Source organism: Rissa tridactyla, chromosome 1 (genome assembly GCF_028500815.1).
Source record: "Rissa tridactyla isolate bRisTri1 chromosome 1, bRisTri1.patW.cur.20221130, whole genome shotgun sequence".
Lineage (NCBI taxonomy): Eukaryota > Metazoa > Chordata > Aves > Charadriiformes > Laridae > Rissa > Rissa tridactyla.
Window position 1 is genome coordinate 185734466 of NC_071466.1, and position 20440 is coordinate 185754905.

A 20440-nucleotide genomic window follows, 5' to 3' on the forward strand; every position below is an offset into this window, starting at 1 on the left:
AAATTGTATTTGAGGGGCAGCAGTAATAGACAATTTGAAGAAGTCATCCCCTCCTCTGCAGATACTGACTCTCAAAAAAAATCCTACTGTTACATCCAATTCAAACTATCTGCCTGTAAAGCAGGTAAGACTGCAAAATGAAACATCTCAGAGCTGGAAAATGCTTGAATTAAGGCTGCCTATGCAGTTTCGTCTTCCTTGTATGCATTGTTTATGATACATTACTTAATTGCACAATCACACGCCATACTTCTACCCTCCTTTGTAGTAGTTAGGGAATAGTCCTTCTTATCTTCTTTATTCAATGTCTTTTTGTTACACCTCACGTAAATAGCCCACCTAAAATGGGGATTTCCCTCACACTATGCCTAAGGTACTCTCCTCGTATAATCTCAACATTCTACAGATGTTGAGAAATTTAATTTCACAAGATCCCCCAGGAGAGAAAGTAACAGTCTAACCCTCATTTTAACTGCGGTCACATAAGGCACCTAGAGATCAATGCCAAAACCTGTTGACTGTCTCCTAAATTTGGAGTTCCAGCTTGAGACATCAGGACATCTTCCCACAGAGCTCAGCAATTCTCTCTGTTCAAAGAGCAGTACACTCACTTTCAGGTCCGTATGTGACTATTTTAAACAAATGCAAAGAGGGTCCCAGATGTTCCCCTTTGACACATGGTACCAAAGCTAGATGTGACTTCGCAAGTCTTGCACAGAAACCCTGTAGCAGAAGCAGGGATAAAATCTAATTATCTAGGACTGCATTCAGTTTCTCTACGCATACGAACCTTTCATTTTTTCCCCTGTGATTTCCTGCCACATTTACACCTTGCTGAAGTACTGCAAACAACACCCTTGCAGAATTTGGGCTTTTTGGAGATTAATGTCCTACTTGTGTGCTGAATGAGGCAGGGATCTTGCAGCAAACTTAGCATGTGATCCTCTAATTAGACACAGCACCAGAAGTAGAGCAGGACCATTTCTATTAGCCAATAACTTACTCAGTTTTGGCTACTCCAGGACGACTTGCAAAATCAAATCAAATTTCCAGAATACTTCCAGCTGCAAAGCACGATTTAAGTTTAGACAACAGGCTCAGTACTTCCTTTCCCGTCAATTGTTTAAAGTCAGGCTTCCTATTCACTTTCCATTTCTAGCTACAGTTAGTACTCATCCATTTCACAGACAGGCTCACTAGATCTCAATTTTATCTTTCTGGCCCCTCCAACCCACTGAAACTGCCCAGCGGCTGACAAGGAGGACCCGACATGGAAGGAGCAGTGCAGAAAAGATGCTGCTAAAACTGAACAGAAATTACAACTGCTGGCAAACATGAGGAGCCAAAAAATAAAAATTTATTTTAATGGTTGATTTTCAGTAGAAATAAAGTCTACCAAGACTGCTTGGAGGAGACTGTTCTAACCACAAGGTATATGACATTCCAGATGTTTTGATGCTATTTCCCTGCATATAAATATATAAAAATTTTTTTCATTGAACCACAAGGAGAGTCTAAGATGGATTTTTATAATGTCCTAGTCAGGGCACTCAGTTGGGAAATAGAAGCTCTTGGTTCCACCTCATGCTCCAAAAAACGATTAAATATTTTTCCAGACACCGAATCAGCTTGCAACCAGGAACACCCTGCCACAAAATGCTGGGGCAGGGGAGGAGATAGCATCCAGCTCCCAGAATAAAACTAATTTCCTGGTACTTTGGGTACTTGTTTTCTACAGCAGAGGCAGGAACAACACCCCCGACCCATAACTACAACAAGTACTTTGCCAACTAAGCTGCTAGAGCAGCTCCCCCCAGGGCGCTGGTGCACCTTGGCGCAATGAAGACTGAATCCTTCCCTTTGTTTACACTGTTTTCGAAACGCTCTGCTACGACTGCAATCCTTGGCCTCTGTCTTTTATGATTCTGTTTCCCATTTCACTCCGATATGAATCAAAATAGCCACCAGTTTGGTGTCCAGGCTGGAAAATAAATTATCTAAACATCTCCACTCATAATATCTACATGTAAGACAGCACAGGCTTAATTCACCCCCGTGAATTTGAATGCTTGATTTGCATATCTTAACTTTTTAGCTCATTTGTCATTGTATTGTATGTTCTTTTAGATATATGAAGAAAACAATGTATTTCCTTACGGACAGAGAAATCAGCAGGGCCTGGACCTCCTCAGTCGTAACACAGACCTCCCCTGTACAAGCTAGAGGGATAACTGGTAGCAGCAGTAGCCGGCTGTTGTTTCTGGAGTAGGATCTAGTGGACAGCAATGAAAGAAACACACAGGCAGGTACACAGCTATGTGTAAATAGCCAATAGCTTAAATGTCCCCTTGGACTGGGCTGACTGGGAACCAGCTCCAGCTCTCATTGCTTGGTGGCACCATTACAGTACTCTCCCGAATGATTTCTCTATATGAAAACTGTCACGAAGCTCTTAGGTGCTCACAAGTAATTGGTCCAATGAGCAATTCTTGATACTGTTGAAACTGTTTCTTTATGCCTTGTTCTCCCGTAACACTGATCCACATGTAGAGGCACTTTGAGTAGAAAAGACAATCTATACACCCCCAAAGCCAGTGACACTAACCTCTGTCATTAGAGTAAGAAAACACAGAACAGGCTTTTTTGATTTATATGGAGTTGCTCTATCAGCTTTAGGATAAGTACATGATTTTTACACCTTTTTAAATCCAGGCTTATAGCTATCTCCTTGTGTAACTGCAGACCACACTTGTACCTTTCCAGGGGAAAAAAAATAAAATTGGACTTCTCAGCATGCCAGTTGGGCATCAGGTTGGTAAAGCATGTGCCACGGCAGGGCTTGTTGGGGTCAACTGGCCAACCCTTAGAGATAAATGAGATCTGATGAAGGGGATCTTGAGCTACAGCCAGAAGCCTATTAGCTGTAGAAAACACTAGGTGTGCTGGGGAACCTGAACTTTGGATAATGGGAATGGATACCTCCAGGTCTTTTTTCTTCTTGACACCTAAGTCTCTGATTGGAATAAGGAATTTCTTGGTGTCTCCAAGCTTTCTGTAAACATGAATCCTGAACTCGTATGTCAGTCAGCTAACACCTGGGTGTGTATGAATCTATAGGGTATGTGTGTTTATATGTAGGGTGTGTTCATAACTATTTATCCTTGCATACACACACTGAAATCCTATACATGCATGTACAAAATTATATATAGAGAGGAGATGTATATGCACGTCTCAGTTTATAGCAAATATATACTGGTCACTTTTAATTGAGTCCAGTGCCCGGGTCAACCTGCACTTTCACATCTGAGTCAATGACTTCAGGTGCCTTTCAGAAAACAGGGATACAGCAGCTCAGATTCAGTCACGCGGATGAACTGCATGTGCTGCAGATGCAAAGGATTGCTAGTCTTCTGGAACAGCTACTGATGGCTGCACATCTGTACGAGAAAAAATTACAGGTAGTCAGAGTTAAAGTAAAGAAGTACCCACCCATTCAGGAGTATGAAGGTTTTGCTGATCCGGCACAGTTCCATAAGTGGGAATAACCACCTGGTTCAGTTCCAAGACTAAAAATAAACATAAAACATAAAAAAATTAAAACATTTTAGCATTTCGTGTGGTAGGTGTTTTTTTAAAAATTTTATTAATGGTTTGTGGAGAAGCTACACTTCCCCACAAATTGCGCTTATTTAGTGTTTCAGAAACGGAATGTTTGTGTTTCACAGCTCAGTTAGTTAGTTATAATCAGCAGGTGGCAAGAGAGCTTGTTACCAGGATGACAAGCTAATGCTAGGAGAGCATTCTGACCGAGCTACAGTGATGCAAAGCATCCCTTTGCTAGGATGTGTTATTTAGTGTTTCAGAAACTCTGACCACACTCTAGCAGTAGTTACGTTTATCTTTCAATGAATACGGGTACCAGAACTGGCTCCACCTGCACAAATAACTCTAGCTTATGTTGACTGTACTTGTCAGGCAATAACAAATAAGAGTGCCAGGGAATTCTTCAGAAATCCTGGAATGCGTGTGATAAAGGCAGTGATGCTGTAACGTTCACTCTACAACCGGAATGGTTTTCACATAACCTAATAACTCACCTACAAGTTCAATGTGTATTGAGGTCCCAGTGACTCCTCACCCATTTTGCCAATATCTATTAAAAAGCAACAACCCGCAAACTTAATTGCTTTGCTGAAAATACAGCATAAAATAAAAATGATCTTGTGCAGTATGCTGCTCCATGATGCCATTATCAAGCACACTGGGGAAAACTGACCACCAGATCAAGCACTGGATAACACACAAATTCACCCTAATAAAGCTGCCGGAAGTAAGTGACAGAAGCTCTACAATCGCTGCAAGGTTTAGCTTCTTAACAAACATTTTTGGATCTTAAGAAGAAGTCAGATAACATCCCGAGGCTGAAGATAACATCACGTGGCTGAAGGGAAAAGGCTGCTTTCTGCCTATGCATGGCAGGCAGATGGACCCCGTGTGTTATTTTTAGATCCTTAAAATAGAGAGGTGTCTCAGCCAAGTCTGTCCTGCACTGCGGAAAGGGTCATGGATATCAATGGTAACTAAATGCCAGTGTTGTCTAGAAAGGATAGTCTCAACTTATCAAAAAATACTATAATACTATAAAAGAAAATCCCCAAACTCTAAAATAATCTATATTTTCTCTATTTAATCTAATATAAAATATTCTATAGTACTCTTAGAAGGAAAGCTAAACACCCATTAGGTACAATGCCAGGACAAACATAACTGATACGCCTGTTTGTTTGTTTCGGGTTTGGTTTTTTTTTTTTTTTTGGCTTAAAAGCTTCATTGATATGTGGCCAAATTCTCAAGAATTTTTAAGAAGCTTTTTTTCACTGATGATGCTCATTTATACCAGCTGAAGATATGTCAAAACACTTAGAAATGGAGCACAACAAAACTGCTCCTCACAAATCAGCAGAATTCTCTCACGGCCTCTAAGCAGATGAATTCTCTGGTTTAAATACTCTTTTGTAGAGTTTGGTAGGGACTTCCTTCCAGATGTTGAGCTGTCAGTTTCCAGATCTCTACTGTGGTGATAGTGTATACTCTCGGGAGGAGACAAAAGCAAGTCCATGAATTTTTCCATCAACATCCCTTCAGAAACTTTTGAGTCATAACCCAAAGGTTGTCCCAGTTGAATAATCAAAGTCCGTGAGGTCTCAAAAACATTAAGAAATGTTTGCCAGCACTTAAAGAGAGAGCAGGAAAATGTGGACTAGTGTAGCGCACAAACATCACATGCTGAGACCATAAGGTGAGGACTCAGAAAACATGAGTGTATCTCAGCAGCTACTGCAAGACTGCTGTATGTGCACATCAGTATATTTTAACACGTTCGGCTCAGACTAGTGCGAGAAGGGCAAATACATACCCTTGATGTCAGTGTAATGGGGCATCACCCTGCGTTCCTTAGGGCATTCCTTATTCTCTATCTGGACAAAAAGACGCCCAGATACAAAGTGCTTCTGAAAACCCACAGAAGAGGGAACGTTTCTGCCCGCATATAATGGGGAGGGTGAAGGAGAAACATAAACATCTTGCTTTGAAATACAAACATCTGCTCTGAAACTCTGGGTGCCATTACGCGAAACAAGCAGATGTGGACACAGACGCGAAGATTTCTGCCAGCCACTGAACTGCAGTAACGAGAATCGTGAGTTAAGATGGCCTTTTTGCTCTCACGATGTGTAACCACACACCCCTCATCACTGCTGTCTAGAAATCCCTTCAGCCAGAACTGAAGAGAAGGGGGAAATGTCGCATTCACAGCAGGAAGGACAACTCCAGTTCTCCCAAATCCTGATGGATCTGGGACTGGCCAGGAACACCCTCTGGAAAAATTTATGCATGAGTACAACTTGCTTCTGCCGCAGTGTCTCAGGCCCGCGTATCTTCCCCATGATATGGTAAGTGTCATGCACGCTTTACCATTTTATCAATATTTAGCATCTTAACACATTGTTACTTTAAATACCGCTCAGTACAGTCCCTGGGCCAGTGGTCCAATGAAAGGACTCATCCAAAAGGGACCTGCCACTCTCACTTCTTATGGGGCATCAGCCCAGAACTTCTCTCAAATGAAATACAGATTAATGCTTGTGTGAAGCCAAAAATACAAAGCCTTGACACTACCTGAATGTGTACCTAGATAACACTTGTTCTGGCGGTGGTTTGCAAGGACAGCTGTGCCAATTTGTGCGGTTTTTAGCTGGAAAAGAGCACTCTAGTCTCTCAGAAATACAAAAATGCTACTTGCAAAAACTCAGCTTTGCCAGAAAAAGCTGCAGCCACAAAAAGTGCTTTCCCTACCCCCACAGTCACTTAATCTGTTTCTCCCACCTCCCCTACAGCATTATGGTAAGGTCAGTTTTAAGTATGGAGGAAAGGAAAGAAAATTGCAGCACAGAAGTTTGAGGCTGGACATTAGGAAAAGCTTTCTAACAGGGAGAACAGTAGAAGAGATTGCCTGGGAAAGCAGGTGAGGTCATGTGAAGCCTTCAGTTTCAGAGATTCTTCAGTACAGATTAATTAAATACCCTGGAACAATCCAGGCCAAACTGAATCTGGCATGAACTTGAGGAGGATGGTGCAGATGAGCTTTTGGGGTCCTTTCCAGACCCAGTTTCCTCTGAGTGTAAGTGGGGTCCTAGTGTTCTCATAGTTATGTCCAAAAAAGACCACTGTGCTGAGATTTTATATTAAAATAATAGTTCTGCTTACCTATTTCTTCTTCAGAAGCATTCTCACTCCTGTTAATGTTTGGGTCGGAGAACTTCAAGTGTAGATGCTTATGTTCTACCACTCAGCCAAGCAAAGCAAAGAAGGTGTAAGGGAACAAAGAAATCTCTCGGATTTGTGCTGGCATACTCTGATTTTAATTGATTGATAGATCAAATTCTATCTTCAAGCAATCCTGGCAACATATACTTTTTTCAGAACACTTTATCTCATTTCTTTGAATTGTAATCATAGATTTTGAGTTCCTCCTGAGTGACACCAGTTGGTCTTTGATCTAGTCCTTACAAAAGATGCTGTTGTAAAAACTTGAAGTGTTGAATCTGTGCATACTACTTTACAAGTACGCCCCAGTGGTACCCGAGCTACCAATATACCAGTGGTATTTCCAGCTGTCTGGAGATCATTCTGCAGTCCAGGACACTGAATTGCACTGTCAGCATTTCACATCTTGCCTCAAATATGCCTATACACAAGTACTAAGAAGTCTATGTTAATCCCACACTGCTTCTTTATAACCTGTGTACATCCCATGCTTTGGGACAGGCCACGGGAGATGAATCCTCCTGTTTTCTGAAAGGAATCCACTGAATTCTACCAGAGATTTGTTTTATGTACTTTCTCTATGGCTTTGCTTTCTCACAGGCTGGCCGGCATTTCTGACTGGATTGAATAAATTCCTTGAGAGCAAACGTAAAATGTCCAGTCTTTTGATTAGCTAATTGATACTGACAGTTGACTTGAATAGTTTTGCAAGTTCAGTGATCTCCCCATTGAATAATTCAATTTTGAAGGCTTTCATGAACATTACTAATAGCAATCTCTACATACTGCTATGGCAGAGGTGAGAGGCTATGGCACACTGATAGGCACGGAAGCCGCTCTTCCTTTGGAATAAATAGAAAGAAAAATTAAAACTTTCCTTGGAGTCTGAATTGTGAAATAATAGAAGCTGCCCAAAGCACAGGCAGTAGGGATGAAACAGTTTTTTTGAGACTGTAAATTAAGAGGCCTGAGAATGGAAAAAAAGCAGTATCCAGAAGTGAAAAGAAAGATGCTGTCCAAAAAACATTAATGACAAGAAAACCACAAAGATATTGGATAAGCTAATGTTTGAAAAGACCACTGGGCTTGGCTCTATAAGCAAGGGCATTGCCAAACATGCCTGAAATTGCCAAAGAAATCCTTGGCTACCATCTACTTTCTCTCTAATGGAAGTAATCAAAGGTGAAAAGGGCAGCAGCGCTCTTTAAGCTTGTAAATCACCTATATAAGCCAAATTAATAGGCACAGAATTATTCTGAGAAATCAAAAAGGTTTTACAACACTACGCTCATAGCACCTGGCACTCCACTTCCCTCAACAAACCTGTGAGGTTTTGCAAAGGACAAGATCTCAGCTCTGGCACTGAACATGGTACCTCATGAGCAATCATGAACGTAAAGCCAGAAAGCGATGTCTGGGATCCTCCAGGGTCTCCAGGCATTGCTGCTTTGCTGTACATATCACATCACATATTTGTAAGTGTACTGACTGTCTGTCACGGAAGTTTTAAAACGTGTAAGTCCCAAATCCTGTTCTTAGCGAGGGAAAAAATAAATTAGTAGAATATTGTGCTCTCCTAAGTACAAACTGATGCGCTCAAGAATACCTGCTCAGCCCCTCGGTGGGATTCGCCTGCTGCATGGGCTGCTTCCTCCATAAGCAGGGAAGTTTACAGGATGGTTCCAGAAAATGAGTTGCTGCAAAGCTAGACCGCAGTGCTGGGGCACATCAACTTCCCTGCATCGCCTGGCTGCATGCACGCACGATGCCGTCCCACGGCCAATGCAGGTGGAAAGCAGGGGAGGAAAGGGTAGCAGGCATTTCCCACAGGACAACACTGAATAGGTGGTGTGCTTCAAACCCACACCCCAGCTTAGCTCACAGCACCGCCCTCGTGGAGCCATGCCTCGGACAACGACATTCACTGCATATAGAAATGTAAAAACATAAGTACACAATTAGACACAGTTCAGTCTTTTAGGCCTCAATTGGATTGCAAAGAAAATTAAAACAGTAACAAAATACTTCACTGACTGGAAGATATCATGAAATATTTACGTGCAATTTTTATCTGAAGTGACACATTCCCTGAAATGTTAGTTTGACAGCCCTGTCACCACATTAGAACAGAAAAAATAGTCATCAGTCAAGTCTATCTGTCCTAATGAAAATCAAATGAGAAGATCATATCCGGCATGCCACCGTGAGGCTCAGGGAACTGGATGGAGTCAGATTGTTCCCAACTACTGGTGTAAACACGAAGATCCAAAGACGGTGGGGTTTGCCCAGATACTGCTTTCCAAGTAGAGCTGATCCTGCGCCACACACCTCCTCAGAAAACAAACCAACACTGTGGTAGCATCTCCCCATCTCGGCAGGCTGCAGTCATGCTAGCAGAAGATCGGTTTCATGATACCATCACGCACAGCACCCAGGAGGCAACCAAGCAAAAAGCCCCACCTCACAGGCACTGTCTGAGAAGCCACGAGAAAGCATGAGATAAAGTACTGGATATGAACTGAATCCTGGAATGAATGAAAACGACTCTGAAGCCCATCATCTCATCAAGTCAAATTACTTTCACCTTATTTCATAAAAAAGAACAAACTACTGCTGTCTGGAATAAAACTAAAGTTTCAGAGAGATCAATCTTCTCAAAAAGGATTATTGACACATCCAAGAGAGGGTACCATGTGAAGAAATGGCAATTACTGTATCGAAACTGAGGAAATAATGAAGGGAGAGCATCCTTAGCAGGTGGATCAGTCTAAAGTTCCAGAGTCATCCCTGACTATGAGCTGGGGACTGCGGTAAAGCCACTGTCCTGAAAGGGACTTTACGTAGATGTCAGCTTCCTTAAGAATGTCCAGCCCTCTGTCTCTTGGTCCAAAAATAATAAAATTAAGGTACTGAAGTACATGATTCTATCCTGGCTTTTGGGGAGAGAAGGGAGAGAAATTTATGCCTTGTTGTTTTAGATGCCCCAGAAGATCAAAAAGGCAGATCAACTGACAATATAAAGGAGTTTCCCTACTGAGCAAAGATTTTGCTTTTCCAAAGCCTAACACTTACCCAGAAAGTGAAGATTTTGTTATAAACATGACTACAAGTTCTGGGGCTATGAGCAAAGAACATTTTGAATATCTGCTATTTAGACTGGACAAAACAACTGCTTTCCTTCCTGTTAATTTATATCAGATTATTAACATATTCATTTTATATATGTATACATAAAATCTAAAAATCACTCTAATAGTTATTACTAAAAAAAGCCTATCAGAACAGGTCACAACCTGTTTTAAGGTTGGTTTTTTTTCAGTTAAATGTAACCTATTCAAGCCAGATGTAATATTTGCTGAAAACTGAAGTGAAGTAAAACCTTTGCACAAGTGATTTTTTCTGGAAACAGAAACTGTTGGACTGATATACTGTTTGTTGACAGCCACAATGTCTTTTGCTGGTGCAGAATATTTCTTTATTGTAATTTATTTCATATGTTCAGTTCGTTGTATAGGAGTACTCTCAGAGCTAAGAAACTATTTAGGAGCTGAAAAAGCAAGAATATGTATTTTCTTTTTTAAATCTATGAACCAAAGAAAGAAAGAGACAATGAGATCCACAGCTCTAAACCAAAATTAATCAAGGTCATCAACTTCTTTGAGCTGCTTCCTATTTGTTAAAAAATATGGTTTTAAATATAAAATCCTTATGTATCAAGCCACATATAAAATAGTTTCATTTAATTAGTTAAACAAATTTAAACAAAAAACCCCATCAAGTCCTCCTTAGCTAGGATGATATGTTAACCTAATTTTTTTTACTTTGCAGAGTAAATGAATAAACACAAAGAGTTAAGAGAAGCACGTCTCAGGTTATCCTTCCTAAATGTAGGTCTGATCTTTTTGCCTTGCTCCTTGTTAGGTGGAGACATTATCTTTTTGTTGGTTAAAGGGCTGCCCGGGTTGAAGTGACTTTTCCAGACCAGCTCTTCTCTGGGACACAGTCTCTTCTCCACTCACACAGGAGGGCAGCCGTTATGATCATAAACTATCAATGTCTTCACCTCATTCCACCAAAATACTATCGGCTTGCATTTAGTAGCATTCAGTCTTTTAAGTTCAGTTATATGATTGGAATGGGAGTAAATTAGTTTTATGTCGTACTGTAGACCTTATCTGAAGAATACATGCTACTAAACCCCATAGTCTTCATTTTCTGAAAAGTTATGCATTTGAAGTGAAATTGAATTATTTTTATAACAAACTACACTTAATAACCTATTATTTATAGTTAATAAGAGATCTACGCAGCTGCCTTCTGTGTGAAAGTCTTGCTCTCTTCTAATGGTTGCCTGCAGTCTTACAGTACATGAGAAAAACAATGACAATTAGTAATGCCAAAATGGCTTTCCAGGCTGTCAATAAATTACAATCTTTGTGCACTCAAACAGAGCAGATCTGCAGGTATCGTCAACCCCAAACCTAATCTATGCCCCATAATAAGAAAAACATCGATTTTAATTTCAGACGCCCAAGCATACCCACTATGAAGCTACAGACGCTGTTGGATCACAAAGGAAGTGAAATGGCTGTCTCGGAAGATGATTCTTTCTTGTTTGAAAGACTATTCTTTCCATTAAGTTATCTTGTCTTACAGCTGTGCAAACAAAGGATTGGGAACATGTGGCATGACTTTCAAAAACAAATACTCTTTCATGACTAACCCTAAACAGGAAAACGTTCAGTTGGGAATATAATACGGAGTATTGCTAGTTTCAGCACCCCATGTCCTGAAACAGCCAGCTCAGAGTCAGGGTAGCTCACCAAAAATAATAAAATAATTAGCAGGCAGTCACAGAAAAAGAAATTGGACTTTGTGGAAATGATTCTGCTGATAGCAGTGCCTAAATGTTTAAGAGGCACTGAGCTGGAAGGTTTAAGGGGCTCAGTAACCAACCTGTCAAACAGTTCTTATGTGTCCAGGGCTCGAAGTGGGACACTTGCCCAAAACCTATGGCAAAAACCCTGAATCGTTTCAAGGAGACCTGGACATGCCCCAACTTCAGTTTCGAAAACAAACACCGGGCTAATGACTTTTTAGTCACAAATCTGTGAATCCAGACTAATCCCCTGAAATGCAAATGCTGGCGCTGCTGCGATGCACGCCACAACCAACCCGTCTGCATCCAGCCTGCACATCGGACACCAGCTGACTGTAAATCACTGCAGAAATTCAGTTGCTAATTAGACTATTCTAAACCCTTTTCCTGAAGATAAACAATTTACCCACCTTCAGCTGAAACGGCCGTCAGAAAGAACTATTTTGTCTCTCTTCTGTCAATAGGTAATAGATAGATATAGAAACCATTTTTGGTTTTAGAACATAACACACCTACCTGCTATAATTTTAAAACAATATTTGGTGTGCTTTTTGTTTGTACACTGAATGCATACATGTCAAACAGCTAGCTAGCTTTGTCAGAGTATAAAATAATGGAATAAACTAATTAAGTCAGAAGGCTTCAGACTGATAATCTTTTTAGGCATTAATCTTAGGTTGGAGTATGGGCTTGAATCGTTCTTTCTTCTCCACGTACACCTTCTTATAATCTATTAAGTAATTTAAATATATTAAAATGATGCAACAAATGAGCCTTCTTCAGTTTTTCAAGTAAGGGCTGCTTTGTTTTAATTATATATGGAATCAGATAGAAAACTGCTGTAATGTTGCCTGTCAAATAAGCCTGTTAAATTATTGATTCAAACTATGTCACATTGTTACACGCTGAAGCACACATACATACATACTGTATTTCTTTTGTTTTTAACAATAGTGTAAACATTGTCATCCCTACTGTCAAAAATGCAAGTTCTTGGTTTCTAGAGTTAAGAAAAATAACTATCTCAGTCGCATTAAGAACGTAAGACATAAGGGATCAGCTGGGTCACTGAGTCAGCACCAGCTTACAGGCTGATTTTTAGTTTTGTTAGTATGTTTTAAGAGAAAATTTTCCTTACATGGAATAATCTGTTTAAGTCTGAAAAAGGGATCAAGAAGAACAGGCTGCTGTTTTTCTCTTGCGGTGAAGAAAATCCAGGTGGCAGAGGATGAGATCCACTAATTCTAAAAAACCCGAAGGGCATTAGGACAGATTTGCAGAAGGTGTTAGGTATATAAGGTTACAGATAAATTCCTGCTGAGGTATTCAAAAGTGTCCAAGCAGATTGACAGTTTTTACGCCAAATTATATCAAACACGGCATATGGCCCTTAGTGACCAGAATCAATCCATCAATTTCATTAATTGAGCCATCAATTTCATTAACTAGAGTTAATATTTCCCTTGCTTAATAAATTATGTTAAATGTAAACTGTTTTATAAACACCCTTTCTTCTTATGTATACAGCGTATTTAAGATAACTAATAAACATGTTTGCACGCTGTTTTTCTCTATGGTTAATTAACTCTACTTACCAACAAGTTACATCTAAATACAAGTTCGAGTTCAGGGTAAATAGTTATTATCTAGCAAATAAGAAAGAAGTCATTCCACAACAAATTAAAAATCAGAGTAAGTGTGCATTGAGCTATACACCTGCTGAAATTAAAACGTGTCTATGGAATTAAAGAAGGGATGTAGGCACCTAAACCAGCATTTGTGAGCAACCCGAACATTCAGGTCCAGAAGTACAAACCAAACCCACGGCTGTGCAGCCGCTGGCTAACAGGAGCCTCCTGCATTTCCCTGGGGGTCACCAGGGACCAGGCTGGGTGAAAGCCCTGTGGTGCCCTCAGCACTGTCATTATTCAGCAGAACGCAAGGGGTTTACTGTCTCAGCTGCTCTATCATTCAACAAGAAAAAAACCTCTTTCCTTTAAAATAAAAAATCAAAACATCATTAAAAACTCTATATAGTTTACTACATATTACAACCTGTAAATTAAGTCACTAACTTCAGTCATTCTACTTTGGTTAATACTGCTCTGCATGGTAGAATCTGGTTTTCAGGGCTCTTAAAAAAAAATAGAAATTTATAGCTAAATGCCGCAAGTGAGCAGATCAGTAAGACTCCTAATCGCAGACCCTGGTTCAAGATTGTCAGCACTCATGCTTATTTTAAAGAAGACAGAGGACTGGATCTTGGTCTTCCCATTTTAGAAGTGGTTCTTACTACATAAAAGGTAAAAAGCGATACCACTTGATCTAGCACAGGAGCTGCTGGTGGATTTTAAAGCAAAGGAAGTAATTTTTTATTATAAAGCCCAAATTGTTATCCTTTTTTTCTTCAAGACCCCACCTCCTATAAGATAGATAAGATGGGGCTGCAGTGAGGATGACTCCAGGGCTGGTCAAGGAGGAAGACTTGTCCACCTAGACTTTTAACTTGTTTTTGCAAAAGATGGATAGGCTACAGAGACTGTAGGAAGATTGAAAGGAAGAAAGATTATCTGATTGTCGAAGATTATCTGATCGGATTATCTGTCCAAGATTGTCTTCGGTCTTGGAGAAGTGGCTTATGCCACAGCCTCAGCATCTAGTAGATGTGATGGTGAGCAAGATACCTCAACAAAGTTTTGCCCAGCTTGCTTCCCATCGCAGAGTTTTCAAGCGCAGGGTGTTACAGCCGGGAAGCTCAGCGCTTTTACAGCAGAGCTGGCCATTTGTCACTAAGTTAGCTGGAGAAGTATGGTACGGTACTTGGAATTAGCAAGCTTGGGAAACACTCTTATTTCTGAAATATCAGTCCCAAAGCTTTTGTGATTGATGAGCATTTTTTTGACAGCTTCATATGAAACACAGAGAGTTTATCAGCCATAAACTCAGAATGGCGTTAAAACCTAATTGTACAAAAGCGGTTGAAAATGAATTGTTTTCTCGTGTCCCTGCTGCAGACGTGGGCTGGGGAGGCTGGCGGGTGGGATGGGGGTCTCTCTGTTCAGCGCCTTGTCTTTGCACAGCCCATTCAGAAGTGTTTTACATTCCCCACATCTTATCACTTCAGCAGCCTGCATTCCTACCACAGGGCTCTGGATTCCTGAAACTCCAGCTCTCCCTAAAAAGGGAGTTAAGGCAACCTGACACTCGCATCCCCTGTCGGATATACTGTCAGATGTGGGAAGAGCACCATAGAAACACAGAGGGGGAAAGGAATGAAAATGCGCAAGGCTCAGATAATTTGAGTTAAACAAGGCTTGGAGCCATGCTCTTAATGAGGAAGATAAAAAGAATTCTGCAATTACTACCAGTTTACTGAATGAGGCAGCAAACTTAAGAGGAAAAAAAGAACAGTATGATTGTGTAATTAAAAACTGTAACATGCGTGCAAGCAAATGGCAGGGAAATTGGAGTTGCCTGGGCAACGTTAATGCTGACTTTGCCCAACTTCTAAGTGCTTGACTTCACAACCTTAATGTTAACGTTTTTTAGACATAATACATAATTAGCCGCAGCCAATTAGGGATGCTATGGCTCCTGTTGCTAACCGGTAATATTTACATTTAAATATGGAGAAAGATTACTGCTGGCTATAGTGTATTATTTAATTATACAGTCAGTTTAGAAATGAAATTACATCTGAAGCATTTGAGAGATTCCCTTGAGCAGAAGTGATGGAACAATTATTACTGCAATTTGGCATGAGGAAACTTTGCTGAAAGTCTAGAATTTCACCTAATCAGACAATTTGATTAGTGATCCATGTGTAGGAGCACTCTGTGCTGCTGATGAGTAATTTCAAAAAGCACTGTAAGAAAAGTAATCATAACAACTATGGACACTTTTCCTTAGCAACTTGCATATCAAATTTATTAAGTTTTAAAAGTCAATTCAGAATAATGTAATTAGTGTAAATTCAGTACCATGATGGAAAAAAACCCCAGTGTATTTTAGCTTATTACAATCACTATGAATAAAAAGTTCTGGTTTCTGCTGACAATTCAATTCATGATGCCCAGCAACTACAGCTGGTCAAGGTCTGACAGCTTCATGCCAAACAGCTGTGGCTTTGAAGACACAGAGGTTTCTAAATTACTTTCTGGGAAAAGAGGCATTAACAAGAAGGATGCCTGTGCGCACACAGCTTTCTAGAAACAGTAATGTGGGCAGACTGATGGAAAATAAGAATATGCTCTCTCTGCCTGGCATTGAAAAGTCGACTACGCCACTAAAGGAAAAAAAAATAGATGCATGTGAAAATACCAGCTCAAGAAACTTAGATGTACAAACACATTTGGAAAATATGAAGGCAATAAAAGCAAACTCCAGAGTGATCACAAACATTTTTCCCTGGACTTTGAGAACCTGGAAGTAGCAGGAGGTAAGATCTCAAGAGTTATTCCAGTCCTCTTATAAGACAAGGATGGAATAATGCAGTGGATTCCTTTGGCGAGAGAATGCTGTGTTGAAGGTCCTGGTCATTTCAGCCACTGGTAAAGAGCCCCCAGTTTTAAGTGACATGAATATGCAGATCAGACATTGCACACTTACCAGACCAAGCCTTGAGCTTAAGCAGGGTTGGTAATGCGACCAGCTTCCCAAGGTAATGCTGCCGTCAGACCACACCTTCGGCTGCAAACAGCCTCTTGCTGGGATGGGCGATCTGTGATCTGGCTTGTGAGCCTGACTGGTCGCTTGTCCTTTCTATCGAATGTATGAAGGAAATGCACCACTCGACTGCAGTCATTCAGCTGCAGGCCTTACCTCTAGCGCCTGGCTTTTGTCCTTGGACAGACGGCCTGCTCCCAGTCCTCAACTTTATGTTATCATGGAGTCTTTGGCCTATGGTCTGCCTTCTGTCCATGTTCTTGCCTTGCCTTTTGACTGCAAGGCTGTTCACAGGATTCGCACAATGTCAGTGACTTTTAAGAAACAGAGTGTATGTGCAGCCACAGAAGAACAAGGGCACATAAGAACACAAGACTGTGCTTATGGATCATCTCAGTGGTCCACCTAGCCCCCTGTCCCCACAAGTGACCAATGGTGGCCTGGGCCAAAACCATCATTCAGTGTTCTGAAGTGTAAGATGAGGGCACGGGGGCAGTGAAGCTCCTATAGTATGTGATCAGACAGAAGCAGTATATTTGTGGTTTAGATCACATGGCTTTTTAATTCATCAATTTCTCTCTACAGCTTTTGAACCTGCAACTGCTTCTTCCACTTTTTGGCACTGGGAAGAGTGAGGAGCGGTAAGTTTTTATTCACTTCCACAACGTGAGGTGGCACATCAGAAATCTTCTCAGGTATATTACGTATTACTACACACTCTGAGGCAGATGCCACAGATACCTGAGGAAAAGTATCAACAGTGCTGCCGATGGGACAGCGAGAGCTTTTCGACTGCTTGGTGTGCAACGATGTTAATAATGTACTGGGTATCCAGATATTACGTCACCCTAAGATATGTGCTTGTCAGCAACACATATAGAAGGATCATTCCCTGGATAATGTCCTACTTCAGATTTCAGCATGGTCACCCACCACTGTTGTGAACAGGGTTTTCAGAGCGGGAACAGTGGAGGCAGCTTTAGACCCAACAAAGTAAGCACATGATAGTGCAGTGTAAAGTGCCATTTCTAGACTTCTCTAACTATTGTTGCACCTTCCTAGAAGATTAGCCACCCCAGAGGGAGTAAATTCAGTCTAAGAACTTGTCAGAAAGAATGCAGGTGAATTTTAAAGCACAAGTCTCCTTTTGATTGGCAGGTAGCATAAAAATGTGGAAAATAAGTATTTTGATAGCTTATCTCAGAAGGAAGCAAAGTCAGGACTATACACTAATGACGCTGATGAATAATGACTGGCTTTGAGTCTTAGATACCGTTCAGCTATAACAAAACCAAGCAGCAAGAATAATAAGGAGGAAAAAGCCAAACAGAAATTCTCTTCCTCCTATCTCATCTATACCACAGTGTAATTCCATGGAATCTTAAAAAAGGCTACAAAAGAGGAGATGCAAGCTTTGCTTTGGAAAGCATGGGAAGACATTTTACTTTGGTATCTACAAAGTCCTGCTGATCTGTTTTACGATGTTATAAACATACCAGACGGCAGTAACACAGGAACAACCATAGGGCTTGCTCCTGTCGTACAACATTACAGATCTTCGTGGGAGTACAACCGGTGCTTGAGAGACCCAGCCATACCCCTCTCCACAAAATCATTTCCACTGAGATTCTACTCCATATCTCCAAAACTGTGGAAGTGAGAGGATGTAAAAAATCAGTTTTCAGGTGAAAAAAACCGAGCAGCCTCTACAGAGCTGTTTTTCGTTTAAGCTTCGGTAAGATTGCTTACGCATCTCAGGATAACAATAGGGAAAAGCAAGTGTGATGGTCTGTTAAAAGGCTGGTCATAATCCCTTGACATTTGCTATGCTGAGTTTTGTTTTATTTGTTAAGAGAAGACCACGGTGGCTTTACTGCAGATTCTATTTTTTGTTTCAAGGAGAAAAAATATGACCTTTTGAAATGTGTGAATCCAGCTCATAAGACTGTAAGGCAAGAAGTTACCAACAAGGTCATCCAGGCTGATCCCTGTAACACAAGCCTGAGGATCTGACCATCCTAGCTGTTGTGTCAACTCCAACTTCTGGCTAAGGTGAATAAACTTCGCAGTTCCAAAGATTTTACTGAACTGAAGACTGATGGACTGGTATCAAGGAGATCTCTTAAAAAGGACAACAAATTAGGATCCAGTAAATGCATCCAGAAAATGTTCTCTCTGTGCCGTACATAGCACTAATGGGATATGTTCATGCTGAATTCACACAGCTAGGATTTCGATGATCACCTTTCCTGAAGCCACAGACTTTGGTTTAGTTTGGTATCTGCAAAATGGAGCAATCCCTAAACATGAAATCACCGAATGACTCCTCTCTCTCTGTTTGCTGGAGGTTGGCACTTTGGCTGTGCAGTCTGGACCCTGAGAGCACCTTATGTCACTTCTGAGTGACATTTCTCTTTTACCTGGGTCAGGTCTGCTCATATGGAGTGAAACTCAGCACTCTGAAGGCCAAGAGAATCACTGACCCTAAAGGTGGCAAAATAAAACGGTGAAGAAAATACCGAAGGGGATTAAAAAGAACTGAAAGACTTCCTGAAAGCAAACAGGATTTCTCTGGAGCTTATTTTTGCATGCAAGGTGTTCTTGTGGTGTCCTGAGGAACATCCTGTTGAGGAGAAGGGTCACTGGGTTTTTTCAGTGAACTGTACGCAGTGAGAGATGCAGAAACTCCTCTGATAGACACGTTTGGTCTTATCCTAGAGTGCAGGATAAACATCTATCCCCAAAACATTTAATTAAACTCAGAGGAAACAAACAAAAAAAGAAAGGTGAGGATACACCAGCCGCAACCGATTGATGGAGTACCGCTGTTTAGACAGATATTTATCCTTCCACCATCAATAGCTTTGGAAGATAAACCACTGAAAAAACCCACTGGAAAACCCCACTCTGAACAGCAATATACAGTCATTGGGAGCTGAGGCTGCAGCATTTACACACTTATAACTATGGATGCTGATGGTTCCACGTAGCTTAAAAGGATTGTTCTCGTGTTTGTGTCATGTTTGGCTCCTAATAACATCCCTACATGGATTGGTGTGCAGAGATGAGCAGCAGCTTGCTACCTCAGAAGTTTAGGCTGTTGTGTGAGGACTATAGGATCAAACTCCAGGTAAACCTGTAAAAATCTGGATTCCTGCCATGGGCTGAGAGGAATACGTGACATTTTGACAATGTAAGAGCTATCACAAGCACTACACAACTTGGGTCCAAACATCATAAAATGCCACTGTTTATATGCGTTTTCTTTCCCTGAGAAATTTCAGATGAGTTGTTAGTGAGATTTTGATTTAACTCAGCTCTGCTAAACTGTAATATTGCTGATATTTTGAGAGGTTCAAAGGACCAAAACGAGGAAGCAGTGCAAGCTGTTTATCATTTTTGTGCAAGCACTCTGCCTTCCCTGCCTAGATCACGTGCGTGCCCAGAACCTGGCCTAATAAACATGCATATCTCTGAAGGCTGATTTGCTGAAGGACTGTGACCTAAAGCTTCAGTGGAGAATTAACCCTCTGGTCAAGAGTATGATAAGCTGTTTTTTCACCTGCTCCAGCACTGAAGCACATCATCACACAAATGCACCCGGACTTCTGCCAGTCCCTCAGAGCCTTCTTGAACCTGACGGAATTTTCTTTGCTTAAAATAACGTGAGGTTTATTTTTTGGTTGGTTTTCTTTTTCCTGTCCCAGAGCAACTGACCCAAATCAGTTGTCCTTAGGCAAGAAACATAAAGAAGACAAGCCACTTTTGCTTTTGCCATGAGATGGGCTTGCCAAGATCAACCCCAAGCACACTGTCGAAATTCCTGCCCAATTGCACGGGGAAGGAGTGTACCCTGCCTTCCGTGGGTTTTACAGGGGGGCAGCCCATGCGCAGCGGTTGCCCCAAGCTACAGACACAGCTTTTTTAGCAGCCAAGCTGATCCCATGGTGTTCCTCACCAATGCCAAGCCTCCGGGCAGCTGTGAAGCCTTTTCATTGGGAACTGAAGTGATTAACCAAATTGTAATTGCAGATCGCTGTTTGGTTAGACTTCAATGCCTGTGGATCA

The 20440-nt window shown here is 41.1% G+C and overlaps 1 protein-coding gene across 1 annotated transcript in view; it reads right to left on the reverse strand.

Moving 5' to 3' along the window:
- Positions 1-20440, reverse strand: part of ANO6 (anoctamin 6) — an 81638-nt gene that overhangs the window by 51144 nt on the left and 10054 nt on the right. Inside the window, exon 2 of the mRNA XM_054187846.1 lies at positions 3493-3569. Within this exon, the coding sequence (XP_054043821.1) occupies positions 3493-3569 (77 nt within the window). The remainder of the gene's footprint in view (positions 1-3492; positions 3570-20440) is intronic.